The sequence below is a fragment of the Notamacropus eugenii genome, chromosome 1 (assembly GCF_028372415.1).
Source record: "Notamacropus eugenii isolate mMacEug1 chromosome 1, mMacEug1.pri_v2, whole genome shotgun sequence".
NCBI classification, from domain to species: domain Eukaryota; kingdom Metazoa; phylum Chordata; class Mammalia; order Diprotodontia; family Macropodidae; genus Notamacropus; species Notamacropus eugenii.
The window spans coordinates 85,398,713-85,425,167 of record NC_092872.1 but is presented as its reverse complement, the minus strand read 5'-3'; the positions used below and the strand labels follow the sequence as shown (position 1 = coordinate 85,425,167).

The following is a 26,455-nucleotide window of genomic DNA, read 5'->3' as shown; positions in this document are numbered from 1 at the left end:
CCCTGCCCCAAAAAGATAAAATATGGCAAAATCAAAACATTCTTCTGGAAAGGATCCCTACAAGGAAATGTTTACTACCTCTGTCTTGATCAATGAGCTGACTCTGGTTTTTAATAATTGTCCAGTATGAAAACTAGATCTCCTGTTGGCCAACTCTCAGTATCTAAGCTGGTTCTTAGGATTTAAGTAGTTTCTTGGTGTTGCCACCTTGGATGTTTAGGTGATTGTCTATTTCTGGTGAATAGTGTGAAGGTTTTGACCCACTCACAATGGGGGTGGAGGGTCTGTCTTTGGAGACTAAATTTGGGTAGATTTAGACTGAAGGAATCTTACTTCTTGTTTAGCTGCTTAGGCTAGGCAAGACTTGTTTGGTATTGACCATAATAATCTCAGATTAGACAAGTGAAGACACCTTTGATATCTTTTAGTATTATTTGAAAGTTTGAACTTTCATGCCTAGAAAAAATTCAGTAAGTTATTGGTTTCTGTCTGAAGATTTGAAATCTTCCTGGTCCTGTGTGCTGGTTCTGTCTTGACTGAGACCTTCTGTGGCTGCCTGTCATTTCCAACATGCTGTTCTGGTTCTCTCTGACAACTATGGCTGCCTGTCTTCTCTGCCTTCATGGTTTGTCATATGAATATGATTAATAACATAGGAGAGGGGAGATCTAAGGCCCCCTTGCCTTTCCAAAAGAAATGTTGGTTTATTGTTCACATACCCAAGATAATGATAAGATACAGCAGTTTTGAAAAGTAGAATTTTTATACTTTGTATGACTCCAGGGAGGATCCTTTAATTATATGTTAAAAGGGGAAAAAAATCAAAATTGCAGCCTGCAAAAATTCAGTGCCAAATCAGTTCTCTAAGAGTCTTAATTTTAAAAAGGAGTGCTAATAATACTTTGTTTTCTAACAACAATGCTTTGAATTTAGGTATCACTTACCTTCCCAATTTCACATCTATTACCTCAGTTGAGTTTTGGCTCATATCTAGCCATGTCAGGAGGGATTAGGTTTTACTAGACCAATTTTACAAATGTTGTAAGTGTAGTACACAGAAATTCAGACATTGGTGTCAGAAAAGACCTAATCTTGCCCTGGGAGTCACTTGACTTGACTTTTCTTAGCTGAGCTTCTTGGCTAAGCAAAAGACCTGTGAGTGCGTCTTTAGGAAAGATACTAAGTGGAATCTAGCAAAATGAAAGGGAGATGATTTAGGTAGTACTAAAGAAATGAGTCCAGAACTCAGTAACAGGGAGCACCTCAGCAGAGGCTACAAATCTGACAGCTATGAGAACAATGATTAGCTGAGACGGCAAGACCAGTGGAGCAACATGTTCAACAGAGATATCACAGGACCAGTTGGGCAACAAGACTATATACAGGGACTATATCCATATAACCAGTTATCACCATGACACCAGCAAAACACAGAAAACAAATAATAACAGTAATAGCAGCCACCCTTTATGTAGCAGTTCAAGGTTTGCAAAGGGCTTGATCAATATGATCTCATTTTGTCCTTACCATAAACCTGGGAGGGAGGGGTTAGTATTAAGCAAGTACTGAGTATTGTTCACACTAATCAGTATGATGTAATCACCGGAAGAAATTAGTAGCCCTGAAGTCAGATGTGAACCACCTTTTTATAAAGATTTGTCACAAGCCCTTTCTGTGTGATTTCCTGTATGTTCTCACTTTCCTTACTAACAGTGTATATATTGCAGAAGAGCATGTGGGAGATTATCTTATTGTCAAGTTTCTTATCAGACTATCTGATTAACTATCTCCATATTATCATGATACTAATTGTGTCCTAAATCCTGCAGTGGGGGTTGTAGATACAAAGTGGATGTAGATACAAAGAATCCTTTAAAACGGAAGGAGTTACTGGGGTGGGAGTCCATGTGGGAGAGGAGGTTGCTGGGTGTCAGGTTTGACACCCTTTGGAGCCTCTGAATTTTCTACAAGGGAGTAACTCTTGGCCTCTTCTGTTTTGTCTTTACTAGTATTGGTTTCAGTTCTGCTGAGCAGATGTATCTGATGGCCCTTATAATTAAACACTGTCTAAAAGCTACCAGAGTAATATCGACTCAAGCTAAACAGTATGTTCATAACAAAAACCATACTGCATTTCTAGGGCTGCTGCCTCATCTGTAGGATCTTAGCAACTTATTTGCTCTCTCTGGGCTACAGTTCCTTTATCTGAAAATTGAGGGTTTCTTAGAAAATCAGCTTTTGGCGTATGATACCAGATTGATAAACTCTTTCATTTATTTCAAACAGCAGTTTGGTGTAAATGACATTTTTTATAAATCAAATCCTTTTGCAAAGGGATGGGTTTCTTTGTATTTAAACAGTTCATTAAAATGATTATTTTTTATAATGTATATATTTTTCCTCCAATTTATTTTGTAAACATTCTTCTTCATAAATCAGATTTTCTTAACTGAGCACTTCTCCACGACCTACTTACCCCAGTCTTGCATCCTTCCTACCACAATCCTGCCCAAAAGCTCATATTGGTAATTATATGAATGAAATCAGTGTCTATTTCTTACTTAACTAGAATAGTTGTATCAATTGTAACCAAGTCCATTTCCATGGCTGGTTTAGAATATTTCTGTTAGCTAGTGATTCCCAGTCTGTAATCCAAAACATCATGGGAGACTAGTGATATCACAAAATTCTCAAAATCCTCCGAATTTTTTTTATTCACTTTAATTTTAAAAATTATCAAATTCTTGGAAAGGAGGGATGAAGGTAATTAAGAAAGTTATAGGATTAAATAAATCATTAAGTGTGATTCGTTTAATCCTAAAAGACAATTCTGTCACATGCATGTATCTATAGGGTAGGACTCTAGATCCTACCCTCATTGCAGAACAATGCAGTGTAGACCCTGGAGGGAAGACTGGGATTTACAAAGTGTAGATAAGGGGCATCCCATTACCTCATGAGCAAAAGTTAAACTCATAAGAACTAGAAAAGCAGACTAATATAGGGCTACTTCTAAATCTTGATATTTTCATAACTGTGTTCAACAAGCTCTCCAACCTACAAATTATAAGTCTCTCTTGGTGCTGCAATGCACATTTTGATAACTGTGAGGAAGCTGGATGTTTGCACTAATTCACTGGCCTAGTATGTCACAATGTTGATGAATGTTTACAGGGAAATTCCTACTGAACCACACCTGTATCTTTAAGAACTCCTTAAGGTACCTCTCAGGCCATCCAAAGATACAATGAGCTGATTTGTATCTTTTCTAAAAAAAAAAAAAAAAAAAAAAAAAAAAAAAAGCCACTGGCAACAATTGGGAAATGAATTTCATTGACTAAGGTAAAGAAGTTAAAAAAAAAAAACCAAAAATGGTAACTTTGTATTAATGGGGTGCTTATGCTCCAACCCCCAACCTAGGACCAGATCTCTCCCCAGCCCAAAGACCCTATCTCTGGAAATAACTCATGAGTGGGCCCCAATGAGGTAAATTCTCTCTCTGTTACAAGAACAAGCGGACCTCTGTAGAATTTCTCTTATTAGAACAGGACAATCTTGTACCACCCACAAGACTATCATGTTACACAGTTGCCATAAGCAATCCAGAGCTCAAGCTGTAGAAGTTCAACTTCAACTTCAAGGTTATTTTATGAAAGATGTAGACGGACCTTAGAAGCCCTCCCTCTTCCAGGCCATGCTGGTAGTGATTCATGCCTGCACCAAGGTACAGAAACTGTATGTTCACCACCTAATTAGCATACTTGGCACACCACTCACTGAACTTCTATATAAGCTTTAGCATCACGCCACTGAGGTTGCGAGTTCCATAAAAAGAGTTCTGTTTGCTATATAGCATTACAACAAAAGTTTTGCTACTTGACTGGAAGACCGCTTGGGTCCCTAAATTCTTTCCAGACAGCTCCACCCTGAACCTTGGCATTTTGGGGTCCCTATCCCCCTAAAGCACATCAGTATTACTTGACATGGCTGGGCCAAATACCCCCAGTCATGAACTGATGCTTTTCGTTGAAATGGAGTGGGCCTTTATGGGGAATCAGTCTGGGTTTGGATGTGTATGAGGGATAGAGAGCAGACATGATTTCTATTCTGAGTAAAATTTCTATTTTCAATTTTTTTCTATTTTCTGAGTAAAAAATCCTAAATTCTTCTCTTGTATAGGTTAGACAAAAAACAACAACAACAACAAAAAAACCCTCCATGGTCACAGAATCAACTCAGTGGCCATTGGACTATATTAATAGTCCAATACATAAGAGAATAAGAATTCCCTTAGAAGTGGTCATATAGCCTTGATATGACATTTAGGCAGAGTAGAAAATTATTTATGTATATTTCTTTTTTAAAAAAATATTGATTTGTTTAAAAAAAAAACCCCTCCACACTCCAAATCAACTTAGCAATGAGAACAAATATTGAATATTTCAGATCATGAAAATTATTTCTGAGAAATGATCAAGTGTCCGAAGGCAATGGCTTTATTAGCAAATGGGTTTTAACCTTCGTTGTACTATGTATCACATATACTATAAAAACACACAAACCAATGCACACATGTCCCAAGCTAAATATTTGTGATACAGGGTATATATTTCTTTAAAATTATGCCAAGTTTAACACAATGATAAATGCATGTCAATTAACCTTGCACCAGATTTAAATGTATAACCCATTAACTAACTTAATCTCTCAAAAAATAACAGCCGTTGGCATCATTCTTTGAATAATCCTTGTTTAGTTTCCATAATGGTATACATTTTAGTGAAAAACTCATCATAATGTAGCATAAGGCATAATTAATTCTGAATGATTCCTTTGGTATAAATCGCTAGTACAGATGCTGAATTCTATTTTCCACTGACTTTATTAATTTTTCATAAACCAATATTTCGACTGTAATGGGTTGTAACAGTTCCACAGAAGTTTTAGAAATGCATTCACTGTCATCAATGCTGTTAATCTAAGCAGAGTTTTGCCATTTGTGTATTAGTACTTTAGCACTACATTTTTTTAAGCCCCTGGTACAGTTTTTTCCTATCCTGTGACTATGAGCATCTCATTTAATTAACATAAAGAATATTAAACAATATTTAGTTAATTTGTCTATATTTACATAATGACTTAGTCACTTGAGCTAATAATGGTGTACTATAAATTTACAGGGACGGATACTCTAATTGGTAAGAGGGAAAAAAGTCTGAAAAAATGAAATGACATTCAATTGAAATGCAAAGCAAATAAAAAGACAAAAAAATAATCTCCTTTACACTCCTTTATGCTTTGCTCTAGATATGGAGTCGCTCACTCCAGTACTCAGATTTTATAACAGTCCTGGAGTTAAATAATAAAACTACATTTAAATTACAGTCAACTTGTCCACACACTGTGGAAAGGTACAGATATAACTCTCTTACCTCTTTAGCGGTTAATCTATCTATTAACCAGTGTTTTTGGTAGAAAGAAAAACTATCTGTTCATTTAACTTTTACCAAGTATTATTATGCGTACTACTTTGAGAACTGTGCATAATAATCCTCAGCACATACGAATATAGCCCATGACTTGACAACAGTAGGACACACCCACTGAATTACTTTCCTTGAAGAGGTAATAGATATATGCTAATGAAGTCACACTCTCCTGATCCCTACTCTGAACCAATAACATACATTTGAGAGATGAATGGCTAAATTAAGGACACAATCTATAGCCATGAAATACAGCAAAGCTAACTGGCTTATGGGAGGATTGATTTCATGATCTTTACCTCATCTCTGCATTCTAACAAACTTAGCTAGTCACAGATTCTTTCCTCACATAAGTAAATTTAGTAAATACTGCATCTGACCTAGCTTATTAGACTTGCAAACATAGACAATTTATGGCTCTCCTATCAAATGACTTACAATGCTATGATGTCACCTAATTATTTTTTAAAAGACACTTTCTATATGAACTTTAAAACCGTATTTCCTTTCCTCATAGAAATTCAGTACATAATTTTCAGCATATTTCCTGATTAAATGTTTCTGTTAATTTTAAAATTCATCAACAGCAAATCTAAGTCTTATAGTATCTTCTAGACACACGTTAGAAGAGACCATCTTAGGATAACTCTTGTATAGATACTGTTGGAGATTTCTGTTCCTATACAAACAATGTTTAGTGGTTTCCAGAAGGAAAAAAAAAGTAATAATTTTTGGAAATAATTTGTTGACTTACAAGTTTTAATTTCTTTTCTATTACTCTCTCAGTATCTCCCTTCCCTTTCAGCTGTTTAGTCATTTTTCAATCATGTCTGACTCTTCATGACCCCATGTTGGGATTTCTTGGCAAAGATACTAGAGTGGTTTGCCTTTTCTTTCTCCAGCTCACTTTACATATGAGGAAACTGAGGCAACCAGGGTTAAGTGATTTGCTCAGGGTCACACACCTTGTTAAGTATCTGAAGTCAGATTTGAACTCAGAAAGATCAGTCGATCTGATTCTAGACTTGGCACTCTATCCACTGTGCTACCTTGTGTCCCATTTCCCTTCATTACCACTATGTAAACTTGGACTGCCCTCATGCTAATCAGAAAATACCCAAAGATCCAGTTCTAGAGGATTTCATACAGCTAGCTACAGAAATTTGCATATTTGAGTTTTGGAGGCCAATTACTTAGAGATTTATACTAATTTATGTCCTGAAAGGATCTGACACCATTAGCAGATGTGAAGCTACCAATAAAATGCTGGTTTTCTTGAGATTTTCATGTGCAATGAAACAAAACAATCAACAGGAATTTAATCAAAATATTTACTTATAGAATAAATGCAAGTATTTAATGTGTTGAAGGCAAAATCAATGCTATATTCCATATCTAAGTCTGTTAATAATATCTTTTTAAATTTTTAAATTAATTTTGTTAAATTACATGCAATATGGTATATTTTCTAGCCCATTTCCTCTATATCAATAGAGAGGGTTCCAGTTGTGAGAAAGGTTCAACCTTAGTCTACTATGAATAGATGCCACAAAAATATGCATCACGGGATAAAAAACTCATACAGGGCTCTGTTTCTACTGTTCAAGGAGACTATTCTAACACGAAAAAAAATGAATGAAATCATCTTCTGGAGTCCTTGAAAAACACACACACAAAAACACACATGAAATAACGTGGCCTTCAGAGTCAGGATGATTTGGGTTTTGGTTCTTTCTCTGAGACACAATGACTAAGTGACTCTAGGCAAGTCATTTATACTATGGCCCAGGCAATTCTCTAAAACTATCAATTGCAGAAAAGATACAACTTTGCCTTGGGAGAGGACATTCCTTCTTCTTGGGGTTCCCTATAACAAATCACAAAGTCCAGTCCCTATCCGGATACATAATTCACATTATTAGACATAACACTCATGTACATAAACACATGTGTACATATATATATATATATATATATATATATATAGTGTATATAGATGTATGCAGATAAGAAGGTTGCACTTTAGGGAGTGGGGCAGCATGAGGGACAAACTATTATCCTTGAGGGTATAGACTGTGATTTCACTTTTCTTTGCATCACCAGTACTTAATGACTGACTATCTGAGAAAAGAGGAAAATTAAAGTTATATAGCAAGGAAACCATTCAGGCAACAAAATATATTCCCTGAGAATTAAGAGTCGAAAAGTCTTTACGGAACCCTATCCAGGTAGCATTATCTCTAAAGATGTAGAAGCTGGATTGACAAAAATGTTGAAACATGAGTTAGGACCTCCTGTGTCCTTTTAGAAGCTGACAGGGTAAGGCACCCAGCTCTAACCAGAAGTTTAAAAATAGTGAAAATCCCTTACAACCTTCTTGACTCTTTGTGATATCTACAGCAGGTACATATTTAATCTAATCAGGATAATCTTTACTCCTGCTATTTAGAAATATATAAAAACATGCTAACTCATCAAGAAGTATAAGAAAAGATGCTTTTCTCCGGTATTCTGTTTAATGAAAATCTCTATCCTCAAACACTCTTATCCACCCTACAATATAATAATTGATTTTTTTAAAAATATTTTTGAATTGTATTTTAATTGCTTGAAAATGAATAATCTGCAAGAGGAATATGGAATTATGATTCATAGAAACTAGGCCAGAAGTGAGCGTAGTATTCATTTAGTCAAACATCCTCATTTTATAGGTGAGGGAACAGGATCAGAAATATTCAGTGACTGGTCACACATTGTGTCAAAACTGGAACTGGCATTCAGGTCTAAAGGGTAAATACTGGTGGTGCTTTCTAAACAGAGTCTCTTTTCCCCCACCCCCATCCACATATGTTCCTATATTCCACTTAAAGAATGAAATATCAAATGGTAGATCTTTCTTTGTACTGTTGGCACATACGACTATTAATCAGAATGTTAGATTAACCAAAACAGTTCATTCCCTTGCAGTATTTGCCAGTCTATTAGTAGTGATTTCTCCATGGTGCAACTTTGCAGAGAATGAACGAGGAAAGAAGGAATTTCAAAGCAGCTACTACATGTAAGGTGAGCTGAGGCTGTTCAAACCCAAGGGAAGGCAGAGGAGGAAACTTTTAGGATGTACTGAAATACAATTTCAAATAACAAAGCATAATTGTAGCTAGCTGGAAAAGAGCCTAGAATACTAGTAAAGAATATAGAGGCTTGCTTTTAGAAAAAGCCATTGATGGTTTTCAATCCTAAGAGGCAGAGGGGCAAAAATGCAACTGCTTCTAAAAATGGTGGCCACATTCATGTCAGGCATTTGATGCTTGCTCAAACTGATTGCAAAAAGGGGGATATGGTAACAAAACTAAACCATCATCCCTTGATGAGAAGTTATCAGGGAAATTTCTTTGGCAGCAGAAAGATTTTTTCTACTTTTCTTTAGGAAACAGCATTTTGGGTATAAACAAGCACCAGGACTATCCCAGGAATCACTGGAGAGGAGTTCCAACTCTCAGTTTTGGAAACTGAGAAGGCGGTGATCAGAATTTTCAGGGTTTAATGTGAAGAAGATGAAAGATCAATAAGATGGAAGGGGGAAAGAAGAAAGGAAAGGAACTGAAACAAACTATATCCTACCCCAAATGAGAGACAAAGAAAAGCAGATGTACAGAATAATGTCTATGAAGTGGAAAATTTCCAGTTTAAAAATCCTGTGCATTTGGGACATGAATTTGTAGTTTCTTGTTCACTTCACTGCATCATATTTAAACTAGACCCTTGTAAAGTCCACAAAACATCACATGTCCAAAAAAAATCACTGTCCTCAGTGTGTTCTGAAAGTCAAAAAAGGGAGTATAATGTCATGATGTGTTCCTTAGGGATGCCCCTGCTATCAAGAAGGCTAGCCCTCTGAGTGCACAGGAGGAAAACAAAAAAATTACATGCACTGGGACAGAGACGGATCATACAGCAGAAAGAGACACAAAATGGGATTGGATCAGTTCTTCTTGAAAAATGGTATTAGCTTAAGAATGACTGGATTAATTCCAGAACGTCTTTTATTGTATTTTGATTTATCATGATTGTGTTTAGTTCATGATTTGTGGTGGAATTGGTAGACTTTTCATAGCAAATCTGGGACTTTAAAAGCAGGTATGTAGGGAAGGTATTGCAACTTGCTAAAGTTTATCATTAACAGGTAAACTTTTCAGAAAGAGAATGTCTACTTTTACAAAACCAACAGGCAAGTCTCAACCTAAACACTGAAACATTCACTTTGTCTAAAATCCATAATTCAAAAAACATAACCAGTAAGTGAAATGTAATTTCACCAGCAAATCAAAGATATCTGGTATCTTGATAATCTAATTTCTTCCAGATGAAACTGTTTCCAAACTGCAAGAGTGGACTTGGAAAGTGCTTCATCAAAATAACTGAAGAAAAATACATTTCCTGCAGTTATTTTTTGTTTGACTTCCAAACACAGACACTGTCAGCCATCCATCCCTATCCAGTCTCTCCTATTCCTTATTCTTCCCTGTGATGTTTTTCTAACACCAGATTTTTTTTCTCTTAAATTTTTTTCTTTATGAGTGTACACTCAAGAGAAAAAATGCTAGTAACAATAATGTCACCAGGTCCATTGTTTACCATTATCTTCAAGGTTTTAGAGTTGATTTACTCTACATTCCTCCACTTTTGACTTTAATTGTCTGGCTTCTAGTTGTTGGGACATAACTATATCTTAGATTTGCATTGCATTAGAAGATCTTTCCTTTCCCTACTGATCTTGTCTTATGGAGTAATTTAACTCAATTCCAATTTTCTTTTGCATGCGGGGTGCTCTCTATCCCAGCAAGTGAGTTATGTGTATTCAAGTGGTGCATCTTATGAATCTTGTTAAGCTTTACCGCCTTATAGCCTCACTGATGGAATATTTAATCACAGAAATGAGTTGGCAGATATGATATATAATGTGGTTAAGCTTTGCAGCATGTGTTTTCACCAGCAATTGAGAAACTGGTGAATTTCCTATTCATCAATATCATCTTGACAGCTTTGTGTAACTTGATGTTTTGTTTTGTTTTGTTTTGTTTTTACTCACTTATAAAGATGAAAGGTGCTTCAAATCAATACTTTCTTTGTAGAAATCTCACCTATAGTTCCAAAATGGCCAAATTTCTCATCACTTATTAGTAAGCAAAAGAACTTCTCTTACTGACCATGGAATCTTTGGCCCTACCTTCTTGAGGTATCTTCATGTGAACACTTTTGAACTACCAATAATAAAACTAAGTAGCATCAGTGATGCTGGTGGTTCCATATGCTTTTAAATATTCCAAACTCAGTTTAAGAAATTCTCTCCAAAACTCAAGAGGAGAAGGGCCAGAAACCATGGCAAAAATGTCAAAGATCTTCAAGAAAAAGGTAGTTGCTTGTGTCACCATTTTATTACTCACAGGTCTGAGTTCTCCCTCTAGCTTCAGGATTGATTAGATTTTTTTTAGATCAATACTATTTAGCTTAATAGGAAAAAAAATCCAACAATCTTTGGACAGATTTCAGATATGTCTATGGGATATAGTGATTTATGTATATGTGTGTCTACTTCTGAAAATGGAAACTGGATATAATTTTTTTTAAAATTATGGGTAGTTCTGATTGTAGTTCAGAGATCAGAAAGCCACCACTTGGAAAGTCTCTTTCATAAAAGCTTCCTAAATGTTTCTTTTATGTTGTAGGAAAAAGCATGTCATAATTCATCAAACAAAATTAATACTGTTGAGCTAGTAATTAAAGGTTCTCATTAAGAAGTGCAACTGCTCTCCCTAACCCCACCCTGCAATAAAAATGCATTGGGGATTTCAAGAGGTTATATCTAAAAATCAATAACCTGCCATTTTATAATTAAAAGAGAAAATAAATGTTAGGAAAAGGTTCACTAAATTAGGAAAATTACCTTTAGGAGAGATTGAAAATATTGATTTTAATTTACAAAATATGCGAACTCTTCATGGCCTATTCCGAGAGACAATTGGAGGCTGGGTTGTTAATTCTGCATAAGCTTTGAAAATCAATAATTATACTATGGGAATATTATTATAGTCATCATTAATAAAAAGTTATAAATACAGAAATGACTAATGACTTCAGCTTTCTATTTAATTCAGATTCAGATTAAAATTGCTAAATGCCCCAATCAAATCAATGTCATAGCCTCTCTTTCCACTTAGCTTCTATTTGCAAAGCTGAATGTATCTATGTCTAAGGTAAGGAACATCTAAAACATCTAATGTCATCAGTTCATGAATATGTAGATAGACTGGCACCATAAGAATAGCTGACAAGGAAGATTCATTTTCCTGAGTTCAAATCCAGCCTCAGACACTTAATACATGTGTGACCCTGGGCAAGTCACTTAACCCTGTTTGTCTCAGTTTCCTCTTATGTAAAATGAGCTGGAGAAGAAAATGGCAAACCACTCCAGGATCTTTGCCAAGGAAACCCCAAATGGGGTCATGAGGAGTTGTCATAAATACCATTACAAACATTTGTGTGGCCCCACAAAATGGATATCATCCAGGTGTTTAGATAGACACTTTTTGTGTATGTGTTTTTCTGTCAATGTGTGCAAGCTAAATTAGAAATATATTGCTCTTCTTTAAATCAGTTCAAAATTTTTTCAGGTCAGCAAGTACTTTAATGAAATCTTCTTCCATCCTTTCTCAGGCTTTTGAAAGTCCTAAGCTGTGTTCACATAGACATACAGAGATGGACATGAGCACATACAAACATGCTCATGTGCTTTTGACTTCTCATTCTCATATTTTGCATCCCAATGTGCAAGCAGGGTGAAGAGGACTACAAAAGTCTGTTTGAATCAGAAAAAAAACAAAAACCTTTCACCTAAAATAGATAATTAAGGTTCAAGTGTTTTAGGGTTCTTCTGGGTTGGAAATATCTAAGTAACTGTTTCACTACTTTGACTTTGCAAGTTTAGTTAAGGTAATCATGATGCACCTGAAAGGAATGAGGCAATCTGAAGTTTCAGGAGACAGTAATAAAATAAAATACTTATAATTTTTTAAATATTTTTTAAAATCTGGGTCATAACTTTATGGGCTCATGAGTATAGGTCTATCTTATGTGTAACTTTAGATCGTGTGTTCAGTCATTTAATCATGGGATTTGATAATAAAATGGTTTGCCATTTCCTTCTTCAGTAAATGAAGGCAAACAGAAGCTAAATGGTTGGTCCAGGGTCACACAATTAGTAAGTATCTGAAGCTGTATTTGAACTCAGATCTTCCTGACTCCAGGCCTAGTCCTCTAAACACTGAGCCACCTGCCTCCCAAAACTCTAAAATTATCTGTGATTCTATGTCCCTGTGGGCAAACACACAATAGGCTTTTTAAAACAAAACTGAGATTTGATAATTTTCTGGCTAATGTGATTGTAGGCAAGTTAGATGTGGGACCCAGAAAAAAATCTACTCCCATTTCTCCAAATTAACACATATCCTATTCATCATGGTAATTTTTTTGTGAGTATGATATTTAGAAAAAATGTGAAAGAGGATAATTATGACCCAAACTTACCTATATCCAGACTTCTAACTACCCCCAGTTACAGAGAAGCAATGTCTTCCTGTTGCATGAAATCTATCATTTAAAACACCACCCTTAAGTGGCTACTTGGGCTCCTAAGTCTGAGCACTCTTCAAAGCCGGAAGGGAATATATGCCCTAAGTAGACCTCTGCATGCTACAGTGAAGTACGTATTTTCTCTTCTTCAGCTGTAATAATTAATTGGCCAAACTAGACATGTAAATTTCTTCTTTCACTTTCACCCTCAAAGAAAGAACTTTAGTAGAATGGCTTATTTGGAATAAATCAGTCACTCAGTTTTCAAGAGCAGTGGTGAACAGGGAGAACAGGAAAGGCTGAAATCTGTGGATAATTAAAAACTTAATTCTCAAAAGTTGAGACCGATTTCCCACTGAAACATTCTCTACAGCTGTTCACAAGCAGAATCCACTGCCCTAAGGCTGAGTCTACAGGTCATCAAACGCATAGATGAAAACTGAAAAACCTGGCTCAAACTCTGGACAGTGGAGTTTATGGCCCAAATATCTGTATAAAAGACCACATTTTTTATTCTGCATGTTTGGCATATAATCTGCAGTTAGGTGGCACAGTAGACAGGGCACTGGACCTGGAGTCAAGAAGATCCAAATTTAAATCCAGCCTTAGACACATACTAGCTGTGTGACCCTGGACAAGTCATTTGTTTTGCCTGTTTCCTCATCAGTAAAATGAGCTGGAGAAGGAAATGGCAAAGTGCTCCAGGATCTCTGACAAGAAAACCCCAAAAAAAGGGACCATGAGAAGTTGGACACCAAAGAAATGACTGAAAAAACAACAAACTGACACATAATTCAACTTCAAATGTCAACTATTCCCACCTTCCCCCATTCTATAAACATTCATAACATATTGCAAATATACATATGCTTATTCTTTCATACATAAACATTTAGGTGTATACGCATACATGCATCTGTGTATATTCCTCCCTATTGCCAAAAAAAAAAAAATCATGTATAGCTATAAGGCTGAGACCTATGAGCTAACTGATATAGAGAACTTGAAGAAGAGGAAATTCCTTGACTAATGCAGGTCAGCACCCACTCTGCAACTTTTTAATCTTGAGAGTTTTCCTCAGAACATTGAGCTGGTACAGAGGACAGAGCACTGACCCTGCCGTCAGGAGAACCTGAGTTCTAACCCTAGCTGTATGACTCTGGGTAAGTCACTTAACTCTGACTGCTCCCCAAAAAAAAGTGTTACTCAGAGCACTAAAAGTTAAATGACCTTTCCAGGGATACCAAGCCATTATGTTGCAGAAGTGGCACTTGAATTCAGGTCTTCCTGGATCTAAGGTAGCTCTCTATAGTTTTTTGTCTCTTGTACACAAGTATGTTCCACCATCCCCCAATCCCCAGTGATTACCTCTGCCTTTCAACAATCTGCTGCTATGTTTCTAAGCCAATGGGTAATTTCTTTGCTGAGCGAGTAAACAAACGGGCTGGAGGGTGGTGATGTCACAAAATCACTAAGCAGATTTAACTCAGATCAAAACTCATGGCTTCCAAGATTCCAACACTCCATGCTATTTTTTCCCTCAAATCTTTACTAGCCAAGTTATTACAGGTAGAGGGTAGTGGAATGGTCACCACAAGGACATACAGACATGATGCCAAAGTGGACAAAGAGGCAATCCTCAAGTGGAAGTGATCGATGTAGAGAAAGTCTAAAAGCCTTCTGGTTAATCAAACCTCTCTGCAGGATCAGTTTCATCCTTACCTCATGCCTGAATTGTACAGATAATTAATTTTTCATTTTGGTATGTGGCCTACACATGTAAGTATATTGAAGGCAAATAACTGTAGATCAGTTTACATTTTTCCAATTCAGTTCTGCAAAAGTGAATACGCTTCTTCTACACAAAATCAATAATGTTAAAAGGGGAGGCTCCCCATACTTACCTCCATACACAATTTGTTAAATGAAGGAGTCTTTATTATTTATATGAGTTTTAAGTACTCTTTTTGTTTTGCCCAAAGACATTATTCAAAACCTAGCAAGATATTTATTCAGTCCATTCTACAAACTCCACTCATGATTGACAGGCCACACAAATTGAAAAAAATAGTCAAAAAGAAAAAGACGTCGTTCTTACCTGCATAGAATTCAGGACTATACACTGCACCCACAACTGGATTCAGTTTCCAGCCTAAAAAATAAAAAAAGTGATCCACTGACATTGTTATCACAAAGTCACACTTCATATATTAAAATTCGTCAGATATATTTTCACAATTTTTTTTCTTTTGGGGGGGAAGGGAGCAAGTCTATTTTCACAACATTTTGACAATGAAAGATGCAGAGTAGCCTGATACAAAAGTCCAGAAAGTAGGTTCAGATTCTGCTTTTTTCACTTGTTAGCTGTTTGATGTTAGGCCAGTCATTACAATCTTTGGGCCTCCAATTCCTCTTCTATAAAGTGATGTTAGCATTACTTTGATAACTGACTACCCCACAGTGTTGTTGTAAGGGTGATATGAGATAATCAACTGCTTTGTAAACGATAAAGCTTTATTATGAACATATAATATTATGCCGGAGAAGCAGCAGCATTAGTAGAAGTAGTATCTCTTTTTGGTTTATATTCATGTGAAAAAACATACTGCCATATATAAAATATAGTTCTTATTATTAAGGTTACTGACGAATCAATGTCTTCATATGTGTCCCTATGTGCCTCTTGTGATATTGTACAACGAGGAAAAATAATGCAACTAAAACTTCTGACCATCTTTTTGAAGGTAAAGTGTTCCTAAAAAAGACTGGGAGAGAAATAAGCATTTTTTTGAGAGCCCCTTCCCCTCAATCCTCATAATAAAATTATATTCTTTTTATAAATAACAAACTGTAATTATTTATTTATAAATCGAATGTAAATATTATTTATAAATAGAATATAATTAATTTATAATTTTACCATTCTTTTCTTTAAAAACACTTACAAGGTACATCTTTCTCTAGAATCCAAAAACATCAGAATTTTTGTGCAATATTTTCCAATAATAATTGACATTGACCCTGACTGAATCTGCCTCATTTCCTGAAAGATCTTTCAATTACCAATAAAAAGTATGCTTTGTAAAAATTTAATGTGAATTAATTATGTGATATTTTCAAACTCTTTAAAAATTGATAAGCCAAGTGTGTTTCCTATGATAGCTATCAATAAGGTAGCATATTCAATTACCAATAATTATGACTTAAATGGAGTTTTGGTATTTGATATCCATATTTTTTGATTTATTGAAATCTTGAGATTGGGTATGGTTTTCTATCCCAAATACCTAGTCCAATGCCTTTTCTTTACTTAATAAGTGTATTCCAGCCACTCCATTTGTTTGTGTCTCCATCTACATAAAATATATTCCAGACTTCCTATTGATAATTATTAATTAATTAGGATTTTGATTTATCTGTCTTTTCAGTTCCAACCAGTGTTAAATATTTTCTAGGATAACACTGGTGAACATAGCAAATAGATGACCCTGGGTTCAAATGCCAGGCAGAGGTACACAACTCCAACAGGTCCTATACTACAGTGGAAAGGTTTTAAATACAAGCCTGATGAGGGCCTGGCTGTCCATTCTCCAAGAAATGTGCCTAGCAAGTATGTGAGATGCTCATAAACAGAAGGCTGGTCATGAGGTGGTCAATTTTGTTTTTGATTTTGGTCACAACCACTCACTTCGAGTGACTGCTAAAAGCTGAGAAGCGTACAAATCTACGTTATTAAAGAACATACACAAAAGTGAAATTGTGTATCATGGAAATTCAGGTGGCATGAAAAATAAAATCTGTCCATCTCCAAAATCAGTGCTTTAAATGTATTCATTTTGCTGGGCAGGAAATTCTACCTCAGATATTTACTAGCTGCGACCCTGGTCAAGTCACTTACCCTCTGTCTACCTCAGTTTTCTCAACTGTAAAATGAGGATAATCATATCACCTACCTTTGTTGTGAAGATAAACCGAATTATTTGTAAAGAATTACTTAAAATACTATATCAAATATAGCTATTATTATTAAGGTTACTGACATAGCAATGCTTTCAAATCTAGCCCTCAAAAAGTAATCTGACTTATACCTATGAAAGAGATCCTGGAGTTCCAAAAGAACCCTGAATTTGGAATGAGGAGTCATAAGATCATGTATTTTGAGCTAATCTAACTCCTTTATTTTCAGATGAGGAAACTGAGGTCCCAGGGAATGGAAACTACTGGTGCAGAATAGTACAGGTACAAAAGCACAAATAAGTCACATTTAGTTTAGACTGTGCAGAGAATCATTATCCCTATTTTACATATATGAGGACATTGAGGCTTTGAGAAGTCAAATATCGAGCAAGTTTTATAGCTGAAATAAAGGGAGTTGAAAGAGATGACCTCAAAGGCCCTTTCCTACTCTAAAATCCTACAGTCCTGAGAAATTTCAATGCGTGCTCAAGGCTCAGAAGTCAAAGGTGCTTAAAGAAAATAAAGCAGTGGAACTGATGGGGTTCTTATTATACCTGTCTTCCTTTAACTCAGAACATTACAGGCAGGCAGATTTTGATTTGATGAAAGGAAGAACTCCTTTGTAACAAATAAAATTGTTCAATCCAATGAACACTTACTAAATAAGTGAAAGGCACTGGACTAAGGGTTTGGGACAAGAAAACAGCATTCAGTTCCCTGATGTCAAGATTTCAATTAATGAAAAAATATGAACTTTAGCTTAAACTCTATCTTTTTGCTAAAACAAGACAGCTGCCACTTTTATAATGACTTCTTATAGGAAAATTCTTGGAGCATATCTGTATCATTGGCTTGGGTTACACAGGTGCCATATTAATTCTGGCTAGATTTTCCTGGATCTGCACAAGTAGGATGGTCTGGATTTACTCTTGCAAATTCGTAAAATTTGCTTTCATTTGTTTTTCCCAGGATAGCAGTAGACCATGCCCCTAAATGAAAAAGTTCCACTAAGGGTACTGCAATGGATACCAATTATTCAGAGTCCATTGATCATAGTATGCTAGATGATGAACAATTTGAATGAATTTTGGACCTGCCAGCCCTGGCTGATGGAGCTCTCTAAGATCGTAAGTTATATTAACAGCCTCTCATTTTATCTAAGGAAAAAAAAAGTCTTCAGAGATCCCAACTGATGCCCAGAGCTGAATTACTGTCCCCTCCCCCCATTCCTCATTTTCTTCCTGTTCTCTATTCTCAGCGCTGGAGTGTTTAACTTTTTTGAAGCCAGCATGGGGAAGGCTTCATTCATCATGAAAATAACAGCAATTAAACTTTACTCTGTCTTGTCAGGGAGGTCTGTGCTAGCCCATAACTGTGAGGGTTAATCAAGTGTGATGAGAACTGACTTCTCCTGAGCAAAGAGCTGCCAGAAAACCCTGGTGCAGGAGGAGGAGCAGGAAAATCTCCCCAGTAGGTGTTATTGTTCACGTCTTAGTGGGCACATCTTTCTTAGTGTCACTGTTCTCCCTTTCCCCAGAGTGTGTGCATATGTGTGTGCACTCATACAATGCATTTTAACTTTAAAAGCTCAAACATGTATGGGAATAAATATTTTTTTGCTCTGCAAACTAAGTATGTGGAATACACGGTTCTCATTAGAAAGAACTGCTTAGGAACTATATAGCTCAGGAACTATCTAACCCAAAGGGTATTTTGGAAGGCCAATATCATCCCCATCTTTTCATCTCTTACCATTAACCACTGTCCTGTTCTATGCTAGACAATTAGTGAAGGGAGATGGGTTGGAGATGATGGATGGCAAGAGGAAAAAAAATAAGAAAGAACCTTTAAAGGAGAAACAGTAGAGTTTGACCCTGAAAATGTCTCTGAACAGATTAACATATATGGAAATATTATGCAGATTTCATGCAAATACATATGTATATGCATATATATTCTTATATATGTGTGTATACACACATATATGGCCCAAATAACTATCTCCCAAACCTAGAAGAGGTCCTTGAGACAACTTGCTAAAGACCATGATCTTGCACCATCAGGAAAATGGACAAGAGGATCCCAGAGATTGTTCCATTTTGAATTTCTAGCTTGTTTGTGTATTTCCCTAGGCCTTCCAAATTTAGAGATTTTGATCAAGGACATTAAACCAAACAATGAAGCTAACAACAAAAGAAAAACAGCTGACAAAAAGCCTGCAGCTCTCAACATCCCAGGGCCCCAGACATGTTAAAGCAATAGAGCCGAGACTTCATTAATTGCTGTCTAAGTCTCCGTTTCTGAGATATGGACAGGTTATCCATGTGCCATTCAACAGGAAAGAGCTTGCGTGTCCACAATGCTTCAAAAAAAAGAAGTCACGTTACTATTTTCCTCTCTGCGCATGGTTTCCAAACAAACTGCTAAAAATACTCAACTATAACCACCTCTAAAAGTGCTCTGAAAAAGCAGATCTATATGTGGATAAAATCAATCAATGTATATGTGCTTTTGAATTTCTGGAACAAAGCTATCCCATGTAATGTACTTGCAAATGTTCTACATACAATTCCAATATTGTTGTAGGAAATGAATGTATGTAAACTGTATTCCCTCAATTAAAAAAGCATGAGAACAGGTGTGTGGAATCGTAGAGGACAAAGATTGTATACATATATAACAATCAACACTTCTCCATAATTTAAGATGATGAGACCTGAAGTGTTCATAATACTGGAACAACTGGACAGATGTGTGACCCAGCTAAAATGCTAGGATTGCATTAAGAAAACCCCCTTTATACGACCAGTTGACATAAGCATGTCATAAGCAGCAGTTACTGAGGCTGATAAACCTGTAACAATCTCTCCCCATACACTCGTTCCTCAACAACAAAGACAAAGCAAACATAAAAGGTGGGAAATGGAGAACATACACTTAAAAATATTCAGCATCCAGACTATCACATATTAAACATGACTAGCTGATCAATGATCTTACAAAAAAAAAACAGCCACACACAGACACACGTTAAGGAAATAATATGACACATTCTTTAAAAGGCTGATTCACTTCAGTACTGGATTACCTCTTTTTAACATGGAAATGTCCCTTTAATGACCCAGGTCATCAAAGGGGAGTTGGGGCAAAGAGAGAAATAGTAGGAAAAAAAAAATAACCTGCCAGTTATTCAAATATAAAAGAAAACTGCAAATAACCTAAAATTAAGAAAAGAAAGTTAGGGGTTGTCACTGTATGATGAAACTCAATTAACTACCAATGTACTGCCCAGGGGTTGAATTTTTATTAAAAAAAAATCCTCAACAATGATAACGTCTAAATATATAAATATACGTCATTTTCTTCAAGGTGCCTTAACATTTATCGGTACAACTTTCTTGTGACATAGAGTGGGAGTACAAAATGTGGAAGGGTTGCCTAATATATAGGGACGACCTTAACATCTTCCTTCTTTTTCTTCCTCTCTTCCTGTTACAAGGAAAACCATGATAGAACTCAGAGTGGCACTTGCTCTGAGAGCAAGTACAGTGGTCTACTCTTTTACTTAATTTCGTCAGGCTGTGCCTATTGTGATTCTACCCAATTAAGAACAGCTAGGGATTTAGTGCCCAATACCTATCAAATAAGTTTGAAATCAGGGCCAAATTCTAATGTGATCATGTGATAATTTCCTGATATAGTTGGTAAAAAAGAAACTAAAAGGGGGGAAAAAAGGATTTTTTCTTCCACAACTCTAATTTCTTACTTCTAACTACTAGTCTAACGGACCCTACAACAATGCTTAAGCTGACCACCAAATGATCAGCTTCTCTGTAAATTACCCAGTTTGTTCAGAAGATAACACTGTGCAAAATTTGTAAAATAAAGAGTTCCCATGATGAGAGAGACATGCCCAGCTTAAGGAGCTTCCCTAGTTACTTCTGTTTCTAATTTGAAGGAAGAACATAACTTCCCCACTGTACTTACTTACCATTTGTATAAGGGTTGACCGTCTTTTTATTTGTCATTACACGTGCTGTAGCATTATTTACCTAAGTACATAGAAACTCAAATTAGTACATTTTGCTGAGCAAAGTTGTAATTCTATTAATTGCATGCATTATGGCTACTAGTATTCATGTAAAAATGCAATTTAATTTATAAAAAAGGCAGTAGGTGCATAACAAAATCATACTATTTATAACTACATTTATTTCATAACCATTTAAAACTTACAAATCATTTCAATAAAGCAACATCATATCATTTAAAAGTTTAATAAAGAGACATTAAAAGCAAATTAAAAGGTACTGCATAATTGAAGATTAAAAAGCATGCGTGTACTCCATGATAACACTGAAACAATAAATATTTAAAAACAGAAAAAAAATCTCTCATATGAAGGAACATGCAGTGAAGTAGAAGGGGAAGAGACAAGGTACAAGGAAACAGAAAATGTCAAAAAAAGGGACAAACAAATTTTAGCAGTGTGCAACATAACCCTTTAGAAGATAAGTACCATTGGAAAAGCAACATCTAGCATTCAACACTGGAAACAAGAGCCTTTTTCATTGCAAGAATTAACAAAATCATTCAAGCTTGAAAATCACAGCTAACAAATGGATCAAAAGAGGGTGCATTATTTAACACAATATGGAGTTAACAATCTGAGTAAGATGTGCACCAAGTCATATCCTCAGTCCAGTCAGTGCCTCCCCAGGCTTGCTTAAAACGTACACTCAATGACAGGCGTACCAATATCGAAAAAAATAGAGCATCAAGAAAACTTAATACAACAAGTCAAAAAAATTCACGTGGTATATAGAGAGAGATATAGATATAGATATCAGCGCTAAATACGTGAAAGGCAGATGGACTTCTCCACTTACCATTCAGCACCATCGCCAGCATGGGTATGTATACAGTTACCATGGTTACTGAGAGTTTGGTGAGGGGCCTAAGCGCTACCGTCGAGGGGGAAAATGAAAGGCAAAATATGCGACATCTTACTCCAAGACTACAGCATTTTCAATTGGTATTTTTTTTCTTTTTTAAAATTCTAACAATGATAATCCTATGGCAGTGTTGAGGGGGATCCGGTGGTAGAAAAAAGCAGGCTCTTTATTATAAACATTTTATTGCTTCCCCACTTTTTTTTTTCCTTCTGAAGAGGGTACTAACCCTAAAAAACATGCCTGTTGATTTACTCTGGTTTTTCTTTAAGAAGAGAAATGTACAAAATGGTTTTTTTCTTCTATTTTTTTTTTTTTTTAGTTATGCTTTGTGTTTCCCAATTTGCTTTAAAAAAAAAAAAAAAAACCACTGCGGATCCTTCGTCAACCCTGCAACAGAAAAAAAAAAGCTGCTTTTTGTTTTTGGTTTGCTCTGTCATGCTTTTTTCTATTGTTTGGAATCTACTGCACCCATTGATTTACAAAACATTGAAAATAATAAGTTCAAAAGATTAAGCTTTCATTTGTCTCATTTCTGTCATCCACCTTTCAGCAATAAGAATGAGAATAATAAAATAACGTAAACGAAACAAAACAAGTAAGGCCAGATTTCCTTTTTTATATATAAATATATATATAAACAATGGGAAAGGGGGGAAGGGCGCACACACAGGACACCAATGATGCATCTGAAACAACGTATGAGAGTGAAGCAGACATTTATCAAAAAGATGAAAAGGAAAATATTTTGAACATGCACCTCGATTTTACGGCCCTCTACCACGGTGCCGTGTAATTTCTCCCTCGCCCTGTCCGCATCGGCACTATTTTCGAAAGTTACGAAACCAAATCCCTGCATGCAGGAGGGAGAAGGGGGGAAAACACATGCACATTATTATTTCAATCAATGATCACTTTTTAAATGTTCTCTCCATTTAATTTCTATCTCTTGTCCTTGCTTCATTTCTGTAACATGCAAATTAGAGAAATTATAAGAGTACTAAGATGTGCGATCAGTAAGAGATAAATGTGAACAAGTTTCCTCTCTTTCACCAGTTAGATATACCCCCTAAAGAAGTCAAAGAATACCAAAAATACCTTTCTAAATGTCACTACAGAGGAAAATAAATCTAACAGAAAGAAAATGAGATCAAAATAAATTTACAGTGTCTTCACAGAGAATAAACTGAAATAATGAGAAGATAAAGGGAACCACTTTTTGACATGCAGATCTTAAAAAAAATAAAAGAAAACAAATTAAATTGTGCACAAAATTCAACACTGAATGCCAGTATACTCTAAAACATTGCCTACAGAGTCATGCTGTGTGGTTGTAAGAACGTTTCTTCTTCATGCAACACTAGGGTTATTTAATTTTTTTTTTCCAAATGCTACACAGCCTTTACTTATTAAAAATAAAGGAAAACCCTCACAAATGAAAGATCTTTCATAATAAAGCTTAAACATTTTAATGTAATAAACAGAAATCACTTGATATGAATAGAAATTTCAACTAAGAATGCAAATAGTTCAAGGAATTAAGCATTTTACATCAGCACCTTTTTTAGGTCATGTGCATGCAAGTTCAATTGTCTACTATCCTGACTACCTCATTAGAAGAAAAATGTTTGTACTTGCTGAGTAATTTTGAGACATTGTTATTACATAAATCGATCCTTCAGAAAAATACAAGTACATTTATCTGGAATACATTATAACATACTTTAAGCACCTTCCCAGTTGCTAATACTTGATTTCATTTAACAAGTACATTACTGGCATATTTTTGTTTTAATATTACAATTTCATTAATTAACACTAGACATTCAAATGTTAAAATACATGCATTTCTTCCCTGACACTGCTTCCTAAGAAGAGCCCTTCCTCTCCCAAATGATTGTTTTTGAAACCCTAAAAAAATTGCATACTATGTTCAGAAACCTACTCCAACCCTTTGAAACAACTCCAGTGGAAATTTTGCTCATTTTGTTCCTCCAACTTTCACTTGGTAAACTGGGGTTAAACACGACAGAGGTCAATAGAACAACCATTACTAAGGAATGCTACTTTAAGACTTGATGGGGCTTCTCTATTGGACAAAATATGTCCATAAAAATGGGCTAATGAATTAACCATTTGGGCTATTTTTATCACATTTGTAGGTTAAACTCGACCATCTAGTGTATTCAGAAGACAAAAAGAGGAACCTACAGATTAACTCCTAAAATGTAAGGACCACCGGTTCTGAACTCTACAATTAGAGTGGAAGCTCAAATGATTCCATGTGTTAGGTAACTTAATTATGGCATGGCATTAATATTAAGCCAAAATCAGGTTTTTATCCCCTTATAGATGGGTGGGTCAATTATCAGTATTTTCTTCCATGGTCACAGTATTCAAATTATCAGCTATAATACAAATGCGTGTGCTCTTGGTTACAAAAACAAACATTTCAGCAAGAATACATGAATGATTCTATTGCACCTACATGTTACTCCTGAAAACTAACACCAAGCAAATGGTCTTAAATATGGTGACTCAACAGTATCATTTTTGTGTAGAAAAGATTTTCCATATGAAAGATGACATTTTATATCTTATCAATTTCTCAAGACAATGCATCTGTCCAAGTCTGAAATTTATAGATTACTTGATTCAATGTTCTCTTAAATAAACTTCTGATGTACAAAGTTAGGGACTAAGTTTTTTTGTAATGCCAGTTTGATCCCATGACAAATCAAAGTGACACCAAGGAAGTATTAGGAAGACAGATTGTGATAAAAATTTTCTCTGACTTGAATCTCAGAGAAAAGTACTGGAAAGAAAACTTCCAATATATTTATAATCTTTTACAAACTAAATTAGTTTCAAAATGGATCTAAGTTATGAAGTTATTATTTGATTTTATTTTTCTAGAATTAAGCATTCTAAAGCAAAAACATTCATTGCAAGATACTGGGCTGAGCAGTAAAAGCTAGGCAAATTTGGTACTAGAGATGTTCCATGTTAGCATGTCCCGGAAAGAAGACCAAAAATAAAATTTTGACTTCCTAAAGGGTGTTGCCTCATTTTAGTGCTAGGAAGGCAATTGGCATAGCTAGATCTTGATTAGTGTGAATGATGAATTCCCATCAAGTGTTGCATGTAATTCTGAATTCACACTATTAGAACTTAAGATTATATAAACTATGGTAATTTGTTCCACTGCAAGTTCAAATAATACAACCACTTCATAGGATTATTGTTGGCACTAATTGGGACCTGACTTTATTCCATTTTGCTAGCTAAAAGGATTCAAATCTCAAGACGAAAAGCAGATTTTTGGAAGCTTCTCAGATAGAGGCTAAGATAAGACTAAGGAAAATTGCCCTTCATTCCTTATTAAAAAAATCAGGTACCACCTTATTAATAAAAAGATCTGCCAATTTCCTTACATTTCATAGCTGGTGATAGTACTGTATTTTGGGAAAAAAGAAATCTTCTGTCTTTCATGCTAGAGCTTCCTACAACTAGCTACATAGTTACTTCTTAATGGGATTACTATTGGGATACGTGGCCTTCAACTCAGACTGAATGAGTGGGAAAGATTAGATTCAGAATTAAGAACCAGAACAGCTGTGATGTAACACCTAATATTGGTGTTTGACTTCCAAGAAAGGGCTGTATTATAAGGAAAAACTGAAAAGTTCATTCATGCCAGATGAGGAACACTTTTCCCTGGGTAACAAACAGAAATGTGGTCTCAAGACAAGAGAAAATGTCAGTTTAGAAAGAAAGCTATCTGAAGAGAAGAATAGAAGGGCTAAGTCTGAGAAAACAAAGGAATAAAGAATTCTGACACTTAGCATCCCTGCAGTCAAGTTAACTAACTCAGAACCCAAGGTGTGCTGCTTAGCCTCAATCATGAATGTGCTCCAATGCTAAAGGGCATCAGCCACTTCTAGCCTAAAATATCTCAGCTTGTCCTCTTTTTCAAATTTGGTATTACAGGAGCATCCTTATTTTTCCTTTTGAATAAGAGTAAATTATTTCCTTCAGAAGACTCTGCAGACTTCTACAATGAGGAATGAAGAGAATCTGAACTAACCTTCCACTAACATTAAAACACCCAACGACTCTCTTATTTCTAAGAGAGAAATCACAGAAAATATGGTGAAAAGTCTAGGAACACATGAGTCAAAGAACTTGGGCAACATAGAAGGAATACAGGAAATTCCTTATCAAAACTTTAGATAGATCTTCCTTGTGGGAAAAAAAGAATTCAAAACTTAAAACCTCAGGCCAGTCAGTCCTGGCATTAGGGATACAGAGAGTTCTAAGTTCTAAGTTCATCTGGACAATGAAAGGAATGAGCTAGATTATTTCAAAGGTTCTTTCTAGGACTAAAATGCCTTTATTCCATGACCATTTTTATATATGAGCTATACCTAT

General features: G+C 35.5%; 1 protein-coding gene across 15 annotated transcripts in view; it reads right to left on the bottom strand.

Annotated features, from left to right (window-relative positions):
- The window catches only part of RBFOX1 (RNA binding fox-1 homolog 1), a 377,245-nt gene that overhangs the window by 84,217 nt on the left and 266,573 nt on the right, over positions 1-26,455 (bottom strand). For 9 of the 15 annotated variants that reach the window (XM_072608585.1, XM_072608562.1, XM_072608545.1 and 6 more), the window contains exons 5-7: positions 22,785-22,877; positions 21,064-21,124; positions 15,214-15,267 (exon numbers count right to left, since the gene is read on the bottom strand). In XM_072608585.1, coding sequence (XP_072464686.1) covers positions 15,214-15,267; positions 21,064-21,124; positions 22,785-22,877 — 208 coding nt within the window. The remainder of the gene's footprint in view (positions 1-15,213; positions 15,268-21,063; positions 21,125-22,784; positions 22,878-26,455) is intronic. The other 6 variants (XM_072608599.1, XM_072608577.1, XM_072608591.1 and 3 more) reach the window with 1 other exon arrangement.